The following is a 16050-nucleotide window of genomic DNA, read 5'->3' on the forward strand; positions in this document are numbered from 1 at the left end:
ATGATAATCTACATAGAAAATAAGGAATCTACAAAAAAGTGATGAGAACTAGTGTGTGAATTTAGAAAGGTCTCAGGATGGCAAGGGCAATATACAAACGTTAATTGTATTTTTATACAAAAACGATGAACAGTTGGGAAGTAAAATTTTAAAAAGAAATATCATTCTATTGTATCACCAATAAATAAATTCTTTAGAGATATTAATATAAAATATGCACTAAGCTTGTATACTGCAAACCACAAAACAAAACCTAAATAAATGGAGAGAGAATTATGTTCATGGATTGGAAGACTCAGTATTGTTAAGATGTCAATTCTCCTCAAATCAATGTATAGATTCAATGAAAATCCCAGCAGGCGTTCTTTTGCTGGAAATTGACAGGTTGATTCTAAAATTTACATGGAGATGTAAAGAAGCCAGAATAGCCAAAACAATACTGAAAGAGAAAAGCAAAGTTGGACAACCGACGCTACCTGATTTCGAGTTTCGCTGTCAGCCTGCAGCGCCCAAGACAAGGCGGTGTCGGTATCAGGGCAGAGGACAGACCAACAGAACTGAACAGAGTCCAGAAAGAGCTCACGTTTAGGGCCAATTGATATTTGACAAAATGGCAAGGTAATTAAATGGAGAAAGATAACTTTTTCAACAAATGGTGTTGGAACATTTAAATATTCATATACAAAAAGGGAAGAGGTTTGAGGAAGCCTTACTTCAAACAACTTGAAAACTTGAAAGGAATCATAGATTTGAATATGAAGTAAAACTATAAAATTTCTAGAATAAAACATAGGAGAAACTCTTTGTGAACTTGGGTCATGTAAAAAATTCTTACAGGAAATAGAAGAGAATAAACCACAAAATAGAAAATATTGATAAATTGAACATAAAAATTAAAATCTTTTACTCTTCACAAAATACTGTTAAGAAAATGAAATGACAAGTTAGACTTGAAGAAAAAATGTGAAAAACTATATCTGATAAAGATTTGATTCCAGCATAAGAAAATCAAGAGAGAAAAACTGATTTAAAATGGGCAAATGAATTGGACGGGTATTTCACCAAAGAGATAGTGAATAACCACACGGAAACCTCATTAGTCATTAAGGAAATGCAAATGGAAACCACAATGAGATTCTACTACACTTCTGCCAGAATAGCTAACATTAAAAAGACTAATGATACCAAGTGCAGTCATGATGCAGAGAAACTGAAATTTGTATCTGTTGCTGTTGGGAATGAAAACTCTTAAAAATTAAACATACACATTTCACATGACCCAACAATTTTATTCCTATGTATTTTCTCAAGAGAAAAGAAACACATCCATCCAAAGACTTGTATGTGAATATTTATAGCATTTTTATTCACAATGGATAAAAACTGGGAAGAACTCAAGTGTCATTAGTAACGTATGAGGGTATAGTCATACACAGAAATACTTTTTTTTTTTTTTTTTTTTTTGAGACAGAGTATCACTCTTTTGCCCAGGCTAGAGTGAGTGCCATGGCGTCATCCTAGCTCACAGCAACCTCACACTCCTGGGCTCAAGCGATCCTCCTGTCTCAGCCTCCCGAGTAGCTGGGACTACAGGCATGCGCCACCATGCCCGGCTAATTTTTTCTATATATTTTTAGTTGTCCAATTAATTTCTTTCTAATTTTAGTAGAGACGGGGTCTCGCTCTTGCTCAGGCTGGTTTCGAACTTCTGAGCTCAAACAATCCGCCCGCCTCGGCCTCCCAGAGAGCTAGGATTACAGGTGTGAGCCACCGCGCCCGGCCCACAGAAATACTTTTTAGCAACAAAAATAAATGCAATAGTAACTCACACAGCCCATGGATAAATCCCCAAAGAATTCCCAAACCAGAGACTACATAGTGTAAGATCCGGTTTACGTGGCACTCTGGAAACAGCAGAGCCATCGGACCACGCGAGGCGGACACCCAGGGCCTGAGCACGGGCAGCTCACTGACCGCAAAGGAGCAGGAGCTAATTTCCAGGTGCGGAGACACTCTGTGCCTGGACTGGGTGGTGTCCTCATGATTGTGCGTACGTGACAGATCATTACATATTCAGATTGATGAATTTTATTGTATGTAAATCACACTTTAATACAACTAAAAAAAAAAAAAAAAGGAAAAATGCCTTAGGAAAATAGGCTGGTGCTGAGTACGGGAGTCCCTGTATATTGGCCAAAGCGCTGGATTTCATAGTATTTTGGAGTCACTAGGATATCTTAAAAGAGCTCTGTCTACGGGAGTGACAACTTGAATCATTCTTCAGGGAAGTGAATTTTATGGCGGAGCTGGCTGCTATCAGCATCCTCCATGGGCAGACGCTGCCTCCTGCAGCACACGCATCCCACGCTCCTGCCCCGTCGCAGCCCCCTGAGCTCGGGGTCGAGCTCCTCATCTAAAGGGTGGAAGCGCAGGTCCTCGCTGACTGGTCCTGACACCGGATCTTTCCACCACACACCCCTCCGCTACAAGACGCCCCTCATGAGGCACGGCATGAACCACCCAGGAGCACCCAGGGCCCGTGACCAGTGAGGACGAAGCGCGCCGGGTAACTGTGGGGTTTCGACAGCACCAGCCACGCGCAGTGAGAGGAGAGAATGGTCAAGACCGCCCTGTGGGTCTTTCTGAGTAAGTGGGGGAATATCAGCACCAGCAGGATGCTGAAGGGGCACGTCTCCCTCCCTGGCAGCTGACACGGGTGGACATGGCCACCTGCCCCCTGGAGCTGAGGAAGGGTCTGGGCAGAAGGCCGGGTTAGAGTAGAATCCGCTGGGAGTTGGGCTGAACGTCCCGTCCCACTTGTCCGACACGTCTCAAGCAGTGACCAGAGGATTCTCTCTCCTTCCTCCATCCTCCCCATCCCCACTGACTCCCTCTGATTTTGCAAAACGTGATTTAGATCCGTGGAGGACTTCTTACAGTGATGTCACCTCTCGGTCAGGCTCACTCTCGAGGGGCGGTAGGACCTGAAATGGCTGAGGCTTGGGAAACCCCCCGTGGGTGCAGTTTTGGACCCTGCTGACCAGGATGCCAACCTGGACACTTTGGAGCTGAATGGCACCCGATGACTTAAACAGTAACCCTCGAAGGGCCTTCATGCCCCCTCAGCATCTTCCCATCACCGTTGGGTACTTTAGAATTTTCCTAGGGTATTCTCTCAAATTGAAACCTCTCTATCCCAAAGCAAATAAAAAGATGTTTTAATATATTTTTCCGGGGGAAGCATCTCCCGCTGTGCAGGGGTCACGGTGAGAAACACAGGCCTGCGTGGGCGGCTGGAGCCCCAGCCCACTGATCTGCCCCTGTGGACGCCGGTCTTGGTGGGGCCCCCCGGGGAGGGGCCGGCAGGTGTGGGCGACACAGCGATGCCTCCAGGACAGCACACCCTGATCCCAGGAACCTGGGGACGTGTCTCCTCACGTGAGGAAAGCGACTCTCAGTGAGTGGACAAAGTCCGGGTCTGGAGATGGGGCCCAGTGAAACCTCCGCAAGAGGGAACAGAAGAGTCAGAGTCGGAGAGGTCAGAAGACGCTGCGGTGCCGGCAGTGAGATGTCACTCGTTTTATTGAGGGACATTGACAGAGCGCACACAGCGTGCCGGGAGCTGCTCCGAGGCCTGGCCTGCCAACTCTGCCCGCCAGTCACCATCTCCGTGTCACCGAGGGGTGGCCAGGGCACGGCGGCCGTGCATCCAGAGGGCCAGCCAGCGGGGGACAGGCTCTTGCTCCAAACTCCTCTCTGTTTCGTATGTCAGGTTAGTTCCCTGAGAAGACTTTTAGCTACATTTGTGTTTCATCCCACGGGAGGGTCTCCCTAAGCCTAGCGTTTCTCCTTCCAGATACAAAGTCCAATTGTAATAATGAGAGATAATAACAGATGACTATAAAAAAAAAAACAACAGATGACTATGTTGACTTTTCAGACACATTTTACCCTTAAAAGATAGCACAGAATGGTGGTCTCAGGGAGGCCCAGGAACAACTACACCCCAAGGCAAAGTGAGAGGGAATATATTTTTGACAGGGCTAATAAATCCTGACAAAACTGTATTATTTCTCCCTATTCCAGTCTTCAAAATCGTGTACCTATTCCTTTTTGTCAATACTTTATAACAGATTCTGTGCTGGTGCCTGGATAGCTCCACTTGTCCAGAAGAGGTCAGTCTGACTTACAGTGACAGATCCCTAATTATTAATACCATGCTTCTAGGAACTTTGACATAGCCTCAAACAAATTCATAGTTTAATTAAATTAAACAGAATATCTTTTGGACTTTGTTTTCAAATTCTGTCTGAAGACTGGGACCCTGGAAAGTATCGCTGTGGCCAGACTACCCCTGTGGCTCCCTGGGTGGGGCGGGGGTCTCCTGGGGGGCCTTGCAGGTGCACTGGGAAGACAGGTGGGGCTGGGGTGTGTCCCCCTCACACTCATGAGCGGGGAATGACACAGAGTTTGTAGCGTCGTGGGACGTTGCCAAACCCAATTGTAACAGGGCTCAGGTCGATATCCTTTGGGTCCACAAGAGACTTCAGATTAAAATTCTGCAAAATGGCCGTCAAGAGCAGAAACAACTCCATGCGAGCCAGGCCTTCTCCGACACACACCCGCTTTCCTAGAAGCAACAGCGCATCGGTGAGACACTAAGAACAGGGAGACGGCAAGGTGGACAGGCTCTGGGCGAACTGCCGCAGCGAGGCAGCATCCACCCTCGCTGCCACTGAGAGAAGCATAACATGTACCCAGGGCAAGAACGTCGGTGACAGCGACTTATTCAAGGACCGGCCTTCACACGACCTGGATCGTCCAGAACTCAACTGCAAAACCCCGTGTTAGGGTGGGAACTGGTCTCTGCCCAGTGAAGAAAGCACCACCCAGCCTCATGCGCGATGCCCTGCAGGAGGGAACGGGCCGGTGAGAAGCCACCGCCCCAGAGATGGGAGTGAAAGGCAGAGTTGGCTGTTGGATCCTGCCTCATAGCAACACCAGGGGAGGCCCTGGGAGGGGACGCAGCCTTAGGAAGAGTCGTTGAGTCACACACCAGGGAGGGCCACAGTGCTCCCTACAATGTGTCCAGGTAACCAAAGGTTGGATTTCATTTAGTAGCCCTTGTTTAAAATTATGGACAATTGGGTGACATAGTTTTGAGCGATTTTCACTAAGTCTTGTTAAAGCAGAAACAGAGTTTATCAATGAAAGAGGTAAAATGCCCACACTACGGAAAAAACAATCCATCCACAACACCTCATTCCAGGGTTCCTGGTGAAAAGATGTCATCCAGCCTCTCTGAACAGGGAAGAGTACGTTCGGGTCATGTCATAAACAGGAACCAGGGCCATAACGGCTCGAGTGTCATGCAAGTCTGGGACGCACTGAGTAGAGCTGAGGGAGGCAGGGCCAGTGCTCCAGGGAAGGTGCCACCTCTGAGCCCTCTTACCTGCAGAAAACGGCTTGAAATAGTCGCTGTACTTGAACTTCCCGTGTTCATCTAGAAAGTGCTCTGGCTTAAACTTCTCCGGATCAGGGAATTCTTGGCTGTCGTACAAAACGGAGCTCAGAGTAGGGATCACGACTGTGCCCTGGAAGAAACAAAGACGGTCCCAGTCAGTAACGTCAACAAAGCGCGGCTTTCGTCGGAATCCCCAGCGAAGGCTGTCTTTCGTCACACAGGATTTTGCCTTACACGGGACGGTAGGTTCCAGCTGGGGATGGAAAGCAGTCAGGGCCAGCTCTGAATGAAGGCGGGAGCCCTAATCTTGTCACAGGACTAACTCCAGGGCTGGCTCTCACCGTCACTTGTTCCTGACATTAGAATCACTGCCAGTCCCGGGCTCTGCCTGAGAAGGCACTTTTCCAGATCTCCTCCACTTCTCTGGTCTCCAGGTCTGCGTGAGCACCCATGGGGACGCAGTGCGCTGTGGAGGTGCCGTCCCAGGGCACCACTCAGCCCCGCCTGCCAAAGGGAGGCGCTTTGGGCCCCATCTGGGTCCCCAGGAGCCGACAGGGTGCCCATGCTGTGCACTCCAGGCTCTGACCTTGGGGATGACATATCCTCGGAACTTGGTGTCTTGGGTTGCTTCGTGGGGCAGGTTGGAGGGCACGAGGCTGATGAACCGCTGAATCTCATGCACCACAGCATCCGTGTAGGGCATCTGCAGCCTGTCCTTGGTGGTGGGCATTCGGATTGGCCCAATCACTCTGTCAATTTCTTCATGAAGTTTCTCTGCCAAGAAATGAATGAGAAAAATTTAAAGGACTAACTCCAGGCTGGTTGGACGTCTGCCCATTAGCCACCCATTAGAAGATGTTTATGGAGCATCCTAAGCAAGTGAATTGCTGGAAAATTCTCCACAAATGTTAGTAGGGGGTTAGCTCTATGAGGTCATTCACAGTCCACAGAATGTTTTGGCAGCCGTTAGCTGACAACGGCTTATCCGGTGCTTTTCTCTTCACGTAAGGAGCAAAGAATAACAAAAGGGTCTTGAAAGTGTCTTCTGGGAGGGAAATCTTGCTCTGGCTGTTCTTGCAGGCTGCTTTATTGCATGCTCCTAAGCAGTGTGAAGGAGAATGACGAACTGGAATCAGGTGTGCATGGTCTGCTTCTTGAAGTCTCAAAGTCTCTCTCTTTCTGACAGAGGGACCAGCTTTGCAAAACAGAGATAACTTTTGCGAGTTGCCTAACCTCTCTGCATTTGAGATTTCCTACAGGACTTCATCATATGTTGAATGAAAAAAACAAATTGCAGAAAGTTATGTACAGTGTGGTACCTAGGAAAAATATTCACATACCTACAGCAATAATATGACTTGTATGCTGATACTTAATAAATGTTAGATGTACGAAATCAGCATGGGGATGCTACAAGATTGAAACCACCTCTGGGGAGGGAGGCAGGGAAGCGTGAGGCACTGGGGCTTTGGCTGGCTCTGTAACTTGTTTGCTTTTTAAGAGCTCTGAAACAAATATTGCAAAATGTTGATACACGCTAAATTTGGCAATGGATCTATGGGTGTCAATATTTATCTTTTCTTTTTGTCTATATTGAAAATTCTCCACAAACAATAATTTAAAACATTTTCTGGGTCTGTGGTTCCCCTAGTGCAGAGTGGTCAAAAGTTCTCCTATAACTGCTGCAGACCCCTGAAACACTTCCCTCCCTAAGCTCTACGCCCTTCACCCTTCACGCTTCTGTGTGCTCAAAACAGCATTTTGCCTCAGAAAGACCAGAGACCAGGGCCAGACCCTAGACCAGTCATGAATCCACATTCTTGGGGGAAATGACTTCAAACTCTACAAAACCTACTCTCCAGACTCGACAAGCTTTAAGAATACAGCGTATTGAGGGCCTGGAAGGTAGCAGCAGCCAAGTGCCATCGGCAGCAAGGTTATCTGGTGCCGGCACGTACAGTGACATCTCCCCCCAAAGCAATTCATCCAGTTATCTTGCCACGTCACCTGTGAGGGTCAGCAAGCGGCTAACACCTAAAGGGAAAAGCTGACCCCGAAAACATGCCATGTGCTGACCTCCCAGGGAGACGCAGCCAGCTTGTCACCTGCGTACCTTCGATCTCAGGGTACTTCATGAGAATCAGGAGCCCGTATCTCAGAGTGGTGCTGGTGGTCTCTGTCCCTGCAAAGAACATGTCGGCCACGGTCACGGAGATATTGTCCAGCGTGAACAAAGGCTCTGCACTGTGCTTCCTCTGCAACACGAGAGACAGACAGGGACTCAACAAGGGGAGCTCTCAGTGGATGAGAAGGCGGCTCATCTCCCTTCAGCAAAAAGAGAACCTGGCCACCTCCCAGCTCTATAGGGACGCAAGAGACAGTGTCCAGGAGGCTCTCCCAGTGGGGCTGGGGCTGGGAGCTGTGAAAGACACATCATCTCCACCTCACACCAGGGAAACTGAGGCTCTCAGGAAACCTGCTGAGGGCAGGACAGGGCTCAGCACCCAGGCCTTGGAGCTCTGTCTCCCTCAACAGCACAAGGGCCCCGAGATGCCTCGAGCTGGGTCACAGCTCAGGTTGGAGCTGGGCAACCTCTGCTTACGACCCTCCCGCTGCAGGGCTGGTGTCCGCTGGGCAGGGAGTGGGCAGTGAGGGGCCAAACCGACGGCAGAGATTCTCAGCCTGTTGTCCAGGGCAAATCAGTGTGGAATTCCCACACTGCTCTTGAGCCACAAGCCACAGGAAAGGAAAAGACAAGGACACAGGAAGCTTCACCAATTTGGGCTGAGGGCTGGAGGTTCTGAGGGGCGGCAGGTGAATGGAGCTGGGGAGGCTGGGACCCCTTGAAGCCGTGTACAGTTGGGGATGCACCCCCACAGGGAACGCTGAGGGCTTCTCCTCAGGCAAGGTGGGATTCTCAGTCAGTGGACCGGAAAGTTACGCAACAGGGCCTGAAGGGAGCTGAGGGCCCCCAGCCCCAGGCCCACTTGGTGGATAGGCGGGACAGCTGGGCCTCCTCTCCTGCAGCAGCACACAAAGGTCCTGAGAGGCCAAGAGTGTCTGTGTGGAGCTAAGAGCATCAGGTAGCCACTGTGGGTGTCTGGACTCCAGCAAGCGCGGGTCACATTAACAGCACGAGCCTGAAAAGCGCACGCCCCCCCCCAGCGAGCCCAGCCCGCCCGAGGCCCTCAATACCTTCTCCATTTCCACGAGCAGGCAGTCAGTGAAGTCCCGGGGGCAAGTGGGGTCCAGAGACTGGTGGTGCTCCTTCACTCTTGCAAACACGTACTCTTTTATTTCAGACACATTTTTTATCACTTTTCTATGGCTTCCAGGCAGGTAGTGTAGAAAGCTCGAAAAATTGTTGTAAAACTAGAGAGAGAGAGAGAGAGAGAGAGAGAAATTTCACTATTTTTTTTTTCTAGATGCATAATTGTGTGTCCTGGGCTAACTTTCCCCAAACTTGAATTTGCGACTATCATAATCAGGCTATTTGAAACATTTGGGGTCACCGGTGTCTTCTTTAGGCACCATTCTCCTAGGCATTGCACATGCACATAGGTCGATATGTGTCTTGACATTGGGACACCAGATGTGCAGGGCCCCTGTGATGTCTCTAGGAGGACGGTTAGGCCACCTAATCGAACACGCTGAAACACTCCTGTTCTCTGGCTTTTGAGCCCTGTCTGTCCCGTACAACCTGAATTTTCCTTCTTATCCTTCTTCTAATATAAACTAAACAATTGAAGATTAATGGAAAGGAAATGGCTTCACCTCGAGCCACGTAGTACTTAGCAGGTAGAAGTTCTCATTAAACAAACTCATCAGCCTCAGACACTTCTTGTCATTGTAGTCAAAGCGCTTGTGGAAGAGGATGTCTGCTATGACGTTGAAGGGTGCACAGCCGATGAGAAAAGTGGGGTCAAAAGGCTGGCCTGGAAAACAGGTGAGCGTCAGCACAGGTGAGCTGCTGCTCAGATTGACCAACGCCTGTGAGAAGACACCTTAAAATCTGTGGTAATTCAAAAAAAACAGTGAATGTTTGAACCTATTTGGGTTTTCTTTACTTTCGACATTATTGATGATACAACAGGCACACACTCGATGGCCACTCCTGCTCCCCCTGAAATGCAGAGCTGGAAACTTGAGCTGTAAGACGCAGTGTCTGCGACGAGCACAACCCTCTCCTTGTCCGGGGAGGAGCTGCCAATTCTTCCAGGTTGATCAGATGCCCTCTAGGGACCCCAGCCCCCGCAACCCCTCCCACCTGTGCGAGGACCAGGTCCTGCGCGGGTGGCGGGTACGCACCCTGGGTCTTCCTGAGCTCCTCCAGCAGGAAGTGGATCTCCCTCTGGATCCGCTCCTCGTTGGCCTGTTTCCCCATCCCATAGTCCCGGAGGACGGTCAGGGAGAACCGCCGGGTATCCTTCCAGGTGGGCCCGTTATTGAAGATGACACCTAAGGAAGAAGGACGACCAGAGGGTTACTCCAAACGCCCAGTTCTTGGAGAAATGGGACTGGAGTGGCAGGTGGCTCTGTCAGGGCCCTGGGTCCAGGTGTGCAGAGAGGTGGCAGCAGAGGAGGCAGGCAGCTGCCAGCACTGGCCATGGGCTGGGTTTGGGGGAGAATCCCTTCTGGGGTCCTCAGGGTCCGCACTGTGATTTTTCCATTGCACCGACCCTTCCTGGGTGCTTTCTTCTTCATACCATCACTTATTTGCTTTCTTTTCCACCTTCCACTGAGTCTTTCCCATGCTAAATGAAACCACACGTGGCCACCCCAAGAAAAACCTCCCACCTCTTTCTTGTCTATTGACAAAAATTCTTGAAAAACCATTCTGTGTTCGTCAATTTTTAACCTCGTACTATAACCACCTCAATTTATGGCTTTTTGCCTTCACAGCCACTTTCTGTACTAAAATCTGAGAGATCACATGACTCCCTGACTGCTCGGACCATCGGAGTTGGGAACACTGAGCCCTCTCCCTCCTACGCGATTGTCAAAGCCTCACTCTGCCTTGTCTCTCCCCGCAGGAGTCACCTGCTGGGTCCTCCTGGGAGCATGGAGACATTTGAAATCAACAAATCTAAAACTAAACTTCCCTTTCTTTAAAAATGTTCACATATTTCCATCCCTGTCTCAGGTAACTACAAACCTTTCTCACTTTCCCCCAGATAGGAACGTCCGAGTCACCCCTGACTACGGCTCCATGGTCCCTCTCCGTCCCTCCTGGCCCTGCCTCTTTCTCAGCTACAAGCCCCCTTACACCTTAGGGTCTCCTCCTCCATCTCCCCCCTTCTCTTCCTCTAATCCGTCATCATTTTGTCAAGTATCTCCTGCGTGGAAGACATTCTACCGGCTTCAGGCACTGTGATAAACAAGGGAAAACAGTCCTGTCCTATGGAGCTTCTCAGCCCCTCCCACGTTAACCGTTTAACCACTGGTGGGAAGCACCTGCAGGATGCCAAGAAACAGAAACTGCCCAGGGGACAAAGAAGCCTGGCCAGGGAGAGAGTTGGGACAGATGAGGTGGGGTGGGAAGGGGTGGGGGTCCAGGCTGGACTAGGGTTTGAATCTCATCCTGAAAGGTTGGGAAAAGCACTGGTGCCCAAGGAGGCTGACGGGGCAGAGGGGCAGAAGTGACAGTGTGGCCACCTGTGGGGTCATGTTGAGCGGAGGGTGGCCCCGAGATGATCCCTTTAGAGGGCTTAAAAATACAGGGGGAGGGACTGAGTTTTCTCAGTTTTATAAAGATTTTCTGAAATGATGTCTGCAGTTCCCTTAGCACATCACACAGCCTATGCTTACTATTATACTAATAATGGACATTTATGTCATCAACCCTGGGGGATCAGAGGCACCCTGTGTCCAGGGCCCGACTGATTTTCAGAGTCAGTCTGGGCCATGTGGGTCATATAAGACTTGGAGCCAGGCAGAGGCAGCAAAGCCCAATCTGCTGCCTTCGGGATGAGTCCTTGGGCCCAGGGGTGGCAGATGAGGGGTCCCCTGAACCAGAACTGAGCTCCTGGACCACAGCATCCTGGTCTCGTGGGGTCCTCCCCAAAGCTCTTGTGCTGATGACAAGGACCGAGAGGGTTGATTTTGCGTCTGGAAACTCCAAAGAAGTAAAACAATCCCACGCTGTAGAAGAGGGAAAAGCAAACACCGCTGATTGATCGTGACACAACGTAACCTCAGAAACGCACACTGGAAAAACAGGTGAGAACACCGACAGAGACCGCGCGTGCGCGCGCCACCACCCGCACGGTCTGTGGACCTGTGCACCGGGCCTTCTTCCTGCGGCCGCAGTTTCCATCACTGTTAGCTCAGCACGACAACTGGCCAGGGCTGGCGCAGCTCGCACCCACCACTGCCCGCGGTGTTGCGCCCCGCGCCCGGGAAGCGGACTCACCCTTGTCGCGGTGCTCCCGGAACGCGGGGAGGTAGCCTCTGCCCGAGAGCTCGCTCTTGTGGTCCAGCAGCGCCTCCCGCACCGCCTTGTAGCCGTGCAGCACCACGACGCGCCGCGGGCCCAGGTACAGCGTGAACACCGGCCCGAAGCGCTCCGCCATCTGCGGGGACCGAGGAGGGCCCTGCTTTAGCCTGCGCCTCCGCCTCTTGTCGTTGTTGCTGTTGATCACGAGGGCCCAGAGGGTTTGGGGAAGGCCCTCCCGCGGAAGGCCGCTGCGTCCGCAAGGAGCGCAGGTGGACGCGCTGGCGCACCTGGCCAGCCCCGCGAGATCCCGCTGGCCCGGACACCGTCAGCTCCGCGGACGCTGGCTTCTCCGCCCCTTCTCTGACGCCTCTTTGCCAGCGCCCGCGCCCATCACCCCATTTCCTGCTCGCCAGCCAAGGTCCTGGTCCCAGGGGCTGCAGGCTGACCCGGAGCCCTCATCCCGCCCGCCGCCAGCCCACCCTGCGCTGCGCACCGTGTCCACACACCCCAGTGCAAACGCCAAGCTCCTGTTCCGTGTGGGCGGCATTCTTTATCAACTCACTTAATCTTTAGATCTGTTATCCCTGGAGGCAGGTATGCTCACCGCGCAGGCTGGTCCGGAGCTTCACTTTCCAGCCTGAGCTTTGGCACACACAGGTTGGCCCTTGGCCGGTGTGCGTCCCGACGCGAGTGCATGGCCACCCTGGCGTTGCGGCCGGCGCACCTCCACTGCGGGCCACGCCCGCCTCCCCGTAACCAGGCCGGCTACACGGCTCAGGCAGGGGCCTCCAGAGCCCGCCATGGCCAGTGCCCCCTCCGATGGCCCCACGCCCACATCGTACCCCTGGCTGCGCACTTTGAATATCACTCCTGCATCCTACTGTGAATTCATAGCAAGCTAGCATTAACAGCAATTTGTCTGTAGTGTGTTGAATACACACATATTAGATCCAATTCCTGAATTATTCTCCCCAAAATCAACAATATTTTTCTTGCCTTGTTCAAGGACTTGGGAATATTCTTCAATTCCAACTGGAGAAGATTCCCAACGATGGGAAGTGGGAAAGGTCCTGGGGGCAGGTTCCAGCTGCTGTGGACCTGCTTCCAGATGGACACCAGCAGGAGGACAGCCACCCAGCACAGCAGGGCCACCGTGATGCCCAGGACAGCCATGGTGCCTCTGGCGTCCCACTGCCGGCTCCAGAGTACAATCCTGCGGAAAGGCAGAACTTTTATTGTGCACCCTTGAGAAGGAGGGTGACCCAACAACCAATGCCACCTTCCTTCTCCTCTGGCCCAAGTTATTAGTTTATTATTACCTGCTGTTGGCCATCTCTTCAAAGTCTGGTCCTGTAGCCGTTGCCTCCCGGAAGTCACATCCAGTGACCTTGGTGAGGATGGAGCGGGCCTCTGCCAACACTGGTTGCTGACACCAGTCACCTTGTGAACAAACATGTCCAGGAACATGTCACCAACCCAAAGGTCAGAAAGTGAGATGCAAAAGCTCTTAACATCTGATGAGGAGGTTTGTCTGGGCAGCCCCAATAGTACCCGAATCACCACCTGCCAAATTAACGGGGCCAGAAGGAAAATGCAACATCTGAATCCTGTTCCACTTTGTCAGATTAACTGGCAAATTCAATGGAAGAAAACAAAAGAAAGAAAGAGTTGAACAATTTTGAGAAAGTTATCTCTAATTATAAAGAAGGCATATTTTTATTGTAGTGGTTAATTAAGTGATATATTCAATACACGGAAGGCGTACATTGGTTTGGTCTGAAAAGGCAGGACAACTCACAGCAGGTATTACAGGTTGCAGGTGGGGTTAAAGATTCTTTCATTTCTGATTGGTTAAAGAAACGAAGCTTTGTCTAAAGGCTTGGAATGTTTTAAGTTAAGATAAGGAAGTCTGTTAATCAGAGACAAGCCACTGGACAAATACTGGACATACACCCAGACTCACGTGATCTGTTAAGTAAACTGAGGACCGCAGCTGCGGGTTAAGCTTTGTCTTGCTCAGCCTTAGCCTGTCATGAGTCACAAAGGACTTCTCCAAAAAGAGAGGGGCCATGACGAGGCCTGTCTGACCTCTCTCATGGCCAGCAACTCAGCTTTAGGGTATTTCTGGGGTCTCCTTGGACAAGAGGGGGTCCATTCAGTCGGCTGGGGGGCTTAAGATTTATTTCAGTTCACACAATTCACTATATGAAGCACGCAAGCCATCGTGTTTTGTTTTGTTCTGTTTTTACTATAGCTGGAGTTTCTGCAACCATCACCGCACTGTCCAATGTTTTCTGAAAGGACAACTTCGGTGGCAACAGGCCCCTGCTGGGAGCAGGAAGCTGGTGACCCTCCGTGGTCATGCCGTATTTCAACTCTGCAGCTCACGTCTTCTAATTTAGCAAACAGAGCTGTCTGGCACTTAGCCACACACGTCGCAGCTACACTCATCTCAATACAGAGCTTTCAATCCTGGCTGCAAGTTGGAATCACCACAGAGCCTTTTAAAAATGGCAACATCCAGTCACCCCCTAACGAACACAGTTACCGTAGATCTCTGGACGTGGGTATGGGGCAGCCACGTGCAACCAGGCTGGCGGTACCACGCAAGGATGACGCCCAGGTTCCGGGAGGGGAAGGTGTAGGGGGGCACGATGGCAGGAAGGGAACGGTGGAGCCACATTGCAGAGAGAGAAGCAAGGTCACTGAAATTACCCCATCAAAAGATAATCAATGTTAACATTTTAGTACATTTCCTTTAAAATCTTTTTAAAATGGACTTTGTCTACTTTTGACAAGAACTGCATGTCCTTTTTTAAACCTGACTTTTGTTTACCAACATATTGCAAACATAGTTCCAACCCAATGACTTTTTTTTTTTTTTTTTTGACACAGAGTCTCACTGTGTTGCCCCGGGCTAGAGTGCCGTGGCCTCAGCCTAGCTCACAGCAGCCTCCAACTCCTGGGCTCAAGCAATCCTTCTGCCTCAGCCTCCCGAGTAGCTGGGACTACAGGCGCCACCACGCCCGGCTAATTTTTTCTATATATTTTTAGTTGTCTGATTAATTTCTTTCTATTTTTAGTAGAGACGGGGTCTCGCTCTTGCTCAGGCTGGTTTCGAACTCCTGAGCTCAAACAATCCGCCCGCCTCGGCCTCCCAGAGAGCTAGGATTACAGGCGTGAGCCACCGCGCCCAGCCTACATTCCATCTTGAAAACCCCAATATTCTGGTTGATTTTTCAAGACTTCTGTAATGTAAAGTTCACTATTCGTGCTCTGCAGTTCAGTGGGTTTTGAAAAATGCATAGCCTCATGAATCCACCACCCAGCACCATGCAGAGCAGTCATAACAAGCTAAAAATTCCTTCCCGTGGCCACTGTGTATCCAACCCCTCTCTTTCCCTCACCGCCTGGCAACCTGGGGTCTGCTTTCCATTCCTATAGTTTCTTCTTTTCCAAACTGTGATACAGAGAAAGTCACATGGTTTGTGACCTTTGGGGTCTGGCTTCTTTCACTTAGAAAAATACATTTAAGATTCATCCCTCCTGGTGTGTGAATAGGTACATCATTCCTTTTTATTGCTGAGTAGTATTCCATCGTACGAATTTGCTGCAGTTTGTTTATTCCATTTACCTGTTGAAGGGCAGCCTGGTTATTTCCAGCTTTCAGCATTATAAACAAAGATGCTTTAAACATTAGTGTAAAGATTTCTGTGTGAACACAAGTTTTAAGTTCACTTAAGTAAATATCTAGGAGTCGGACTGCTGAGTTCTGTGGTACATGTGTGTTAACTTTATACGCAACTACAGAGTATCTTCCAAAGTGTTTGTACCATTTCACATTTCAGCCAGCAATAATGAGAGTTCCCCTTGCTTCATTCACATCCTTGTCAGAATTTGATGCTATCAGCTTCCGGATTTTAGCCATTTTAATAGGTGTGCAGCAGTATCTCATTGTTATGTAGATGTGCATTTCCCTAATGGCAAATGATTCTTTTCATATCCTATTGCGTCCATGGATCATCTTTGGTGAAGTGTCTGTTCAGATCTTTGCCCATTTTTAAATTGGGTTGTTTGTTTTCTTCTTGTTGAGTTTTAAGAGTTCTTTCTTTATTTTGAAGACAAGTCCTTTATCAGATATGGTATTTTC

General features: G+C 50.0%; 1 protein-coding gene across 1 annotated transcript; it reads right to left on the reverse strand.

Moving 5' to 3' along the window:
- Window positions 1-3539: 3539 nt before the first annotated feature.
- LOC105823486 (cytochrome P450 2E1) lies at window positions 3540-13113 on the reverse strand. Its single transcript, XM_012660697.1, has 9 exons — window positions 12897-13113; window positions 11877-12036; window positions 9773-9922; window positions 9239-9399; window positions 8660-8836; window positions 7578-7719; window positions 6051-6238; window positions 5453-5594; window positions 3540-4630 (listed from the first exon to the last, which is right to left on the reverse strand). The coding sequence occupies exons 1-9, from the start codon at window positions 13071-13073 to the stop codon at window positions 4446-4448; spliced, it is 1482 nt and encodes a 493-aa protein (XP_012516151.1). The 5' UTR covers window positions 13074-13113; the 3' UTR covers window positions 3540-4445.
- Between the last annotated feature and the right edge of the window lie 2937 nt (window positions 13114-16050).

Source organism: Propithecus coquereli, unplaced genomic scaffold, assembly GCF_000956105.1.
Source record: "Propithecus coquereli isolate 6110/MARCELLA unplaced genomic scaffold, Pcoq_1.0 Scaffold673, whole genome shotgun sequence".
NCBI classification, from domain to species: Eukaryota; Metazoa; Chordata; class Mammalia; order Primates; family Indriidae; genus Propithecus; species Propithecus coquereli.

Coding starts and splice junctions, on each gene's coding strand:
- LOC105823486 (XM_012660697.1), bottom strand. CDS start 13,073: ATGGCTGTCCTGGGCATCACGGTGGCCCTGCTGTGCTGGGTGGCTGTC. Junction 6,239..7,577: donor GAAGTACCCTGAGATCGAAG/GTACGCAGGTGA, acceptor ATTTCTTGGCAG/AGAAACTTCATGAAGAAATT. Junction 4,631..5,452: donor TTTCAAGCCGTTTTCTGCAG/GTAAGAGGGCTC, acceptor TGTTGCTTCTAG/GAAAGCGGGTGTGTGTCGGA.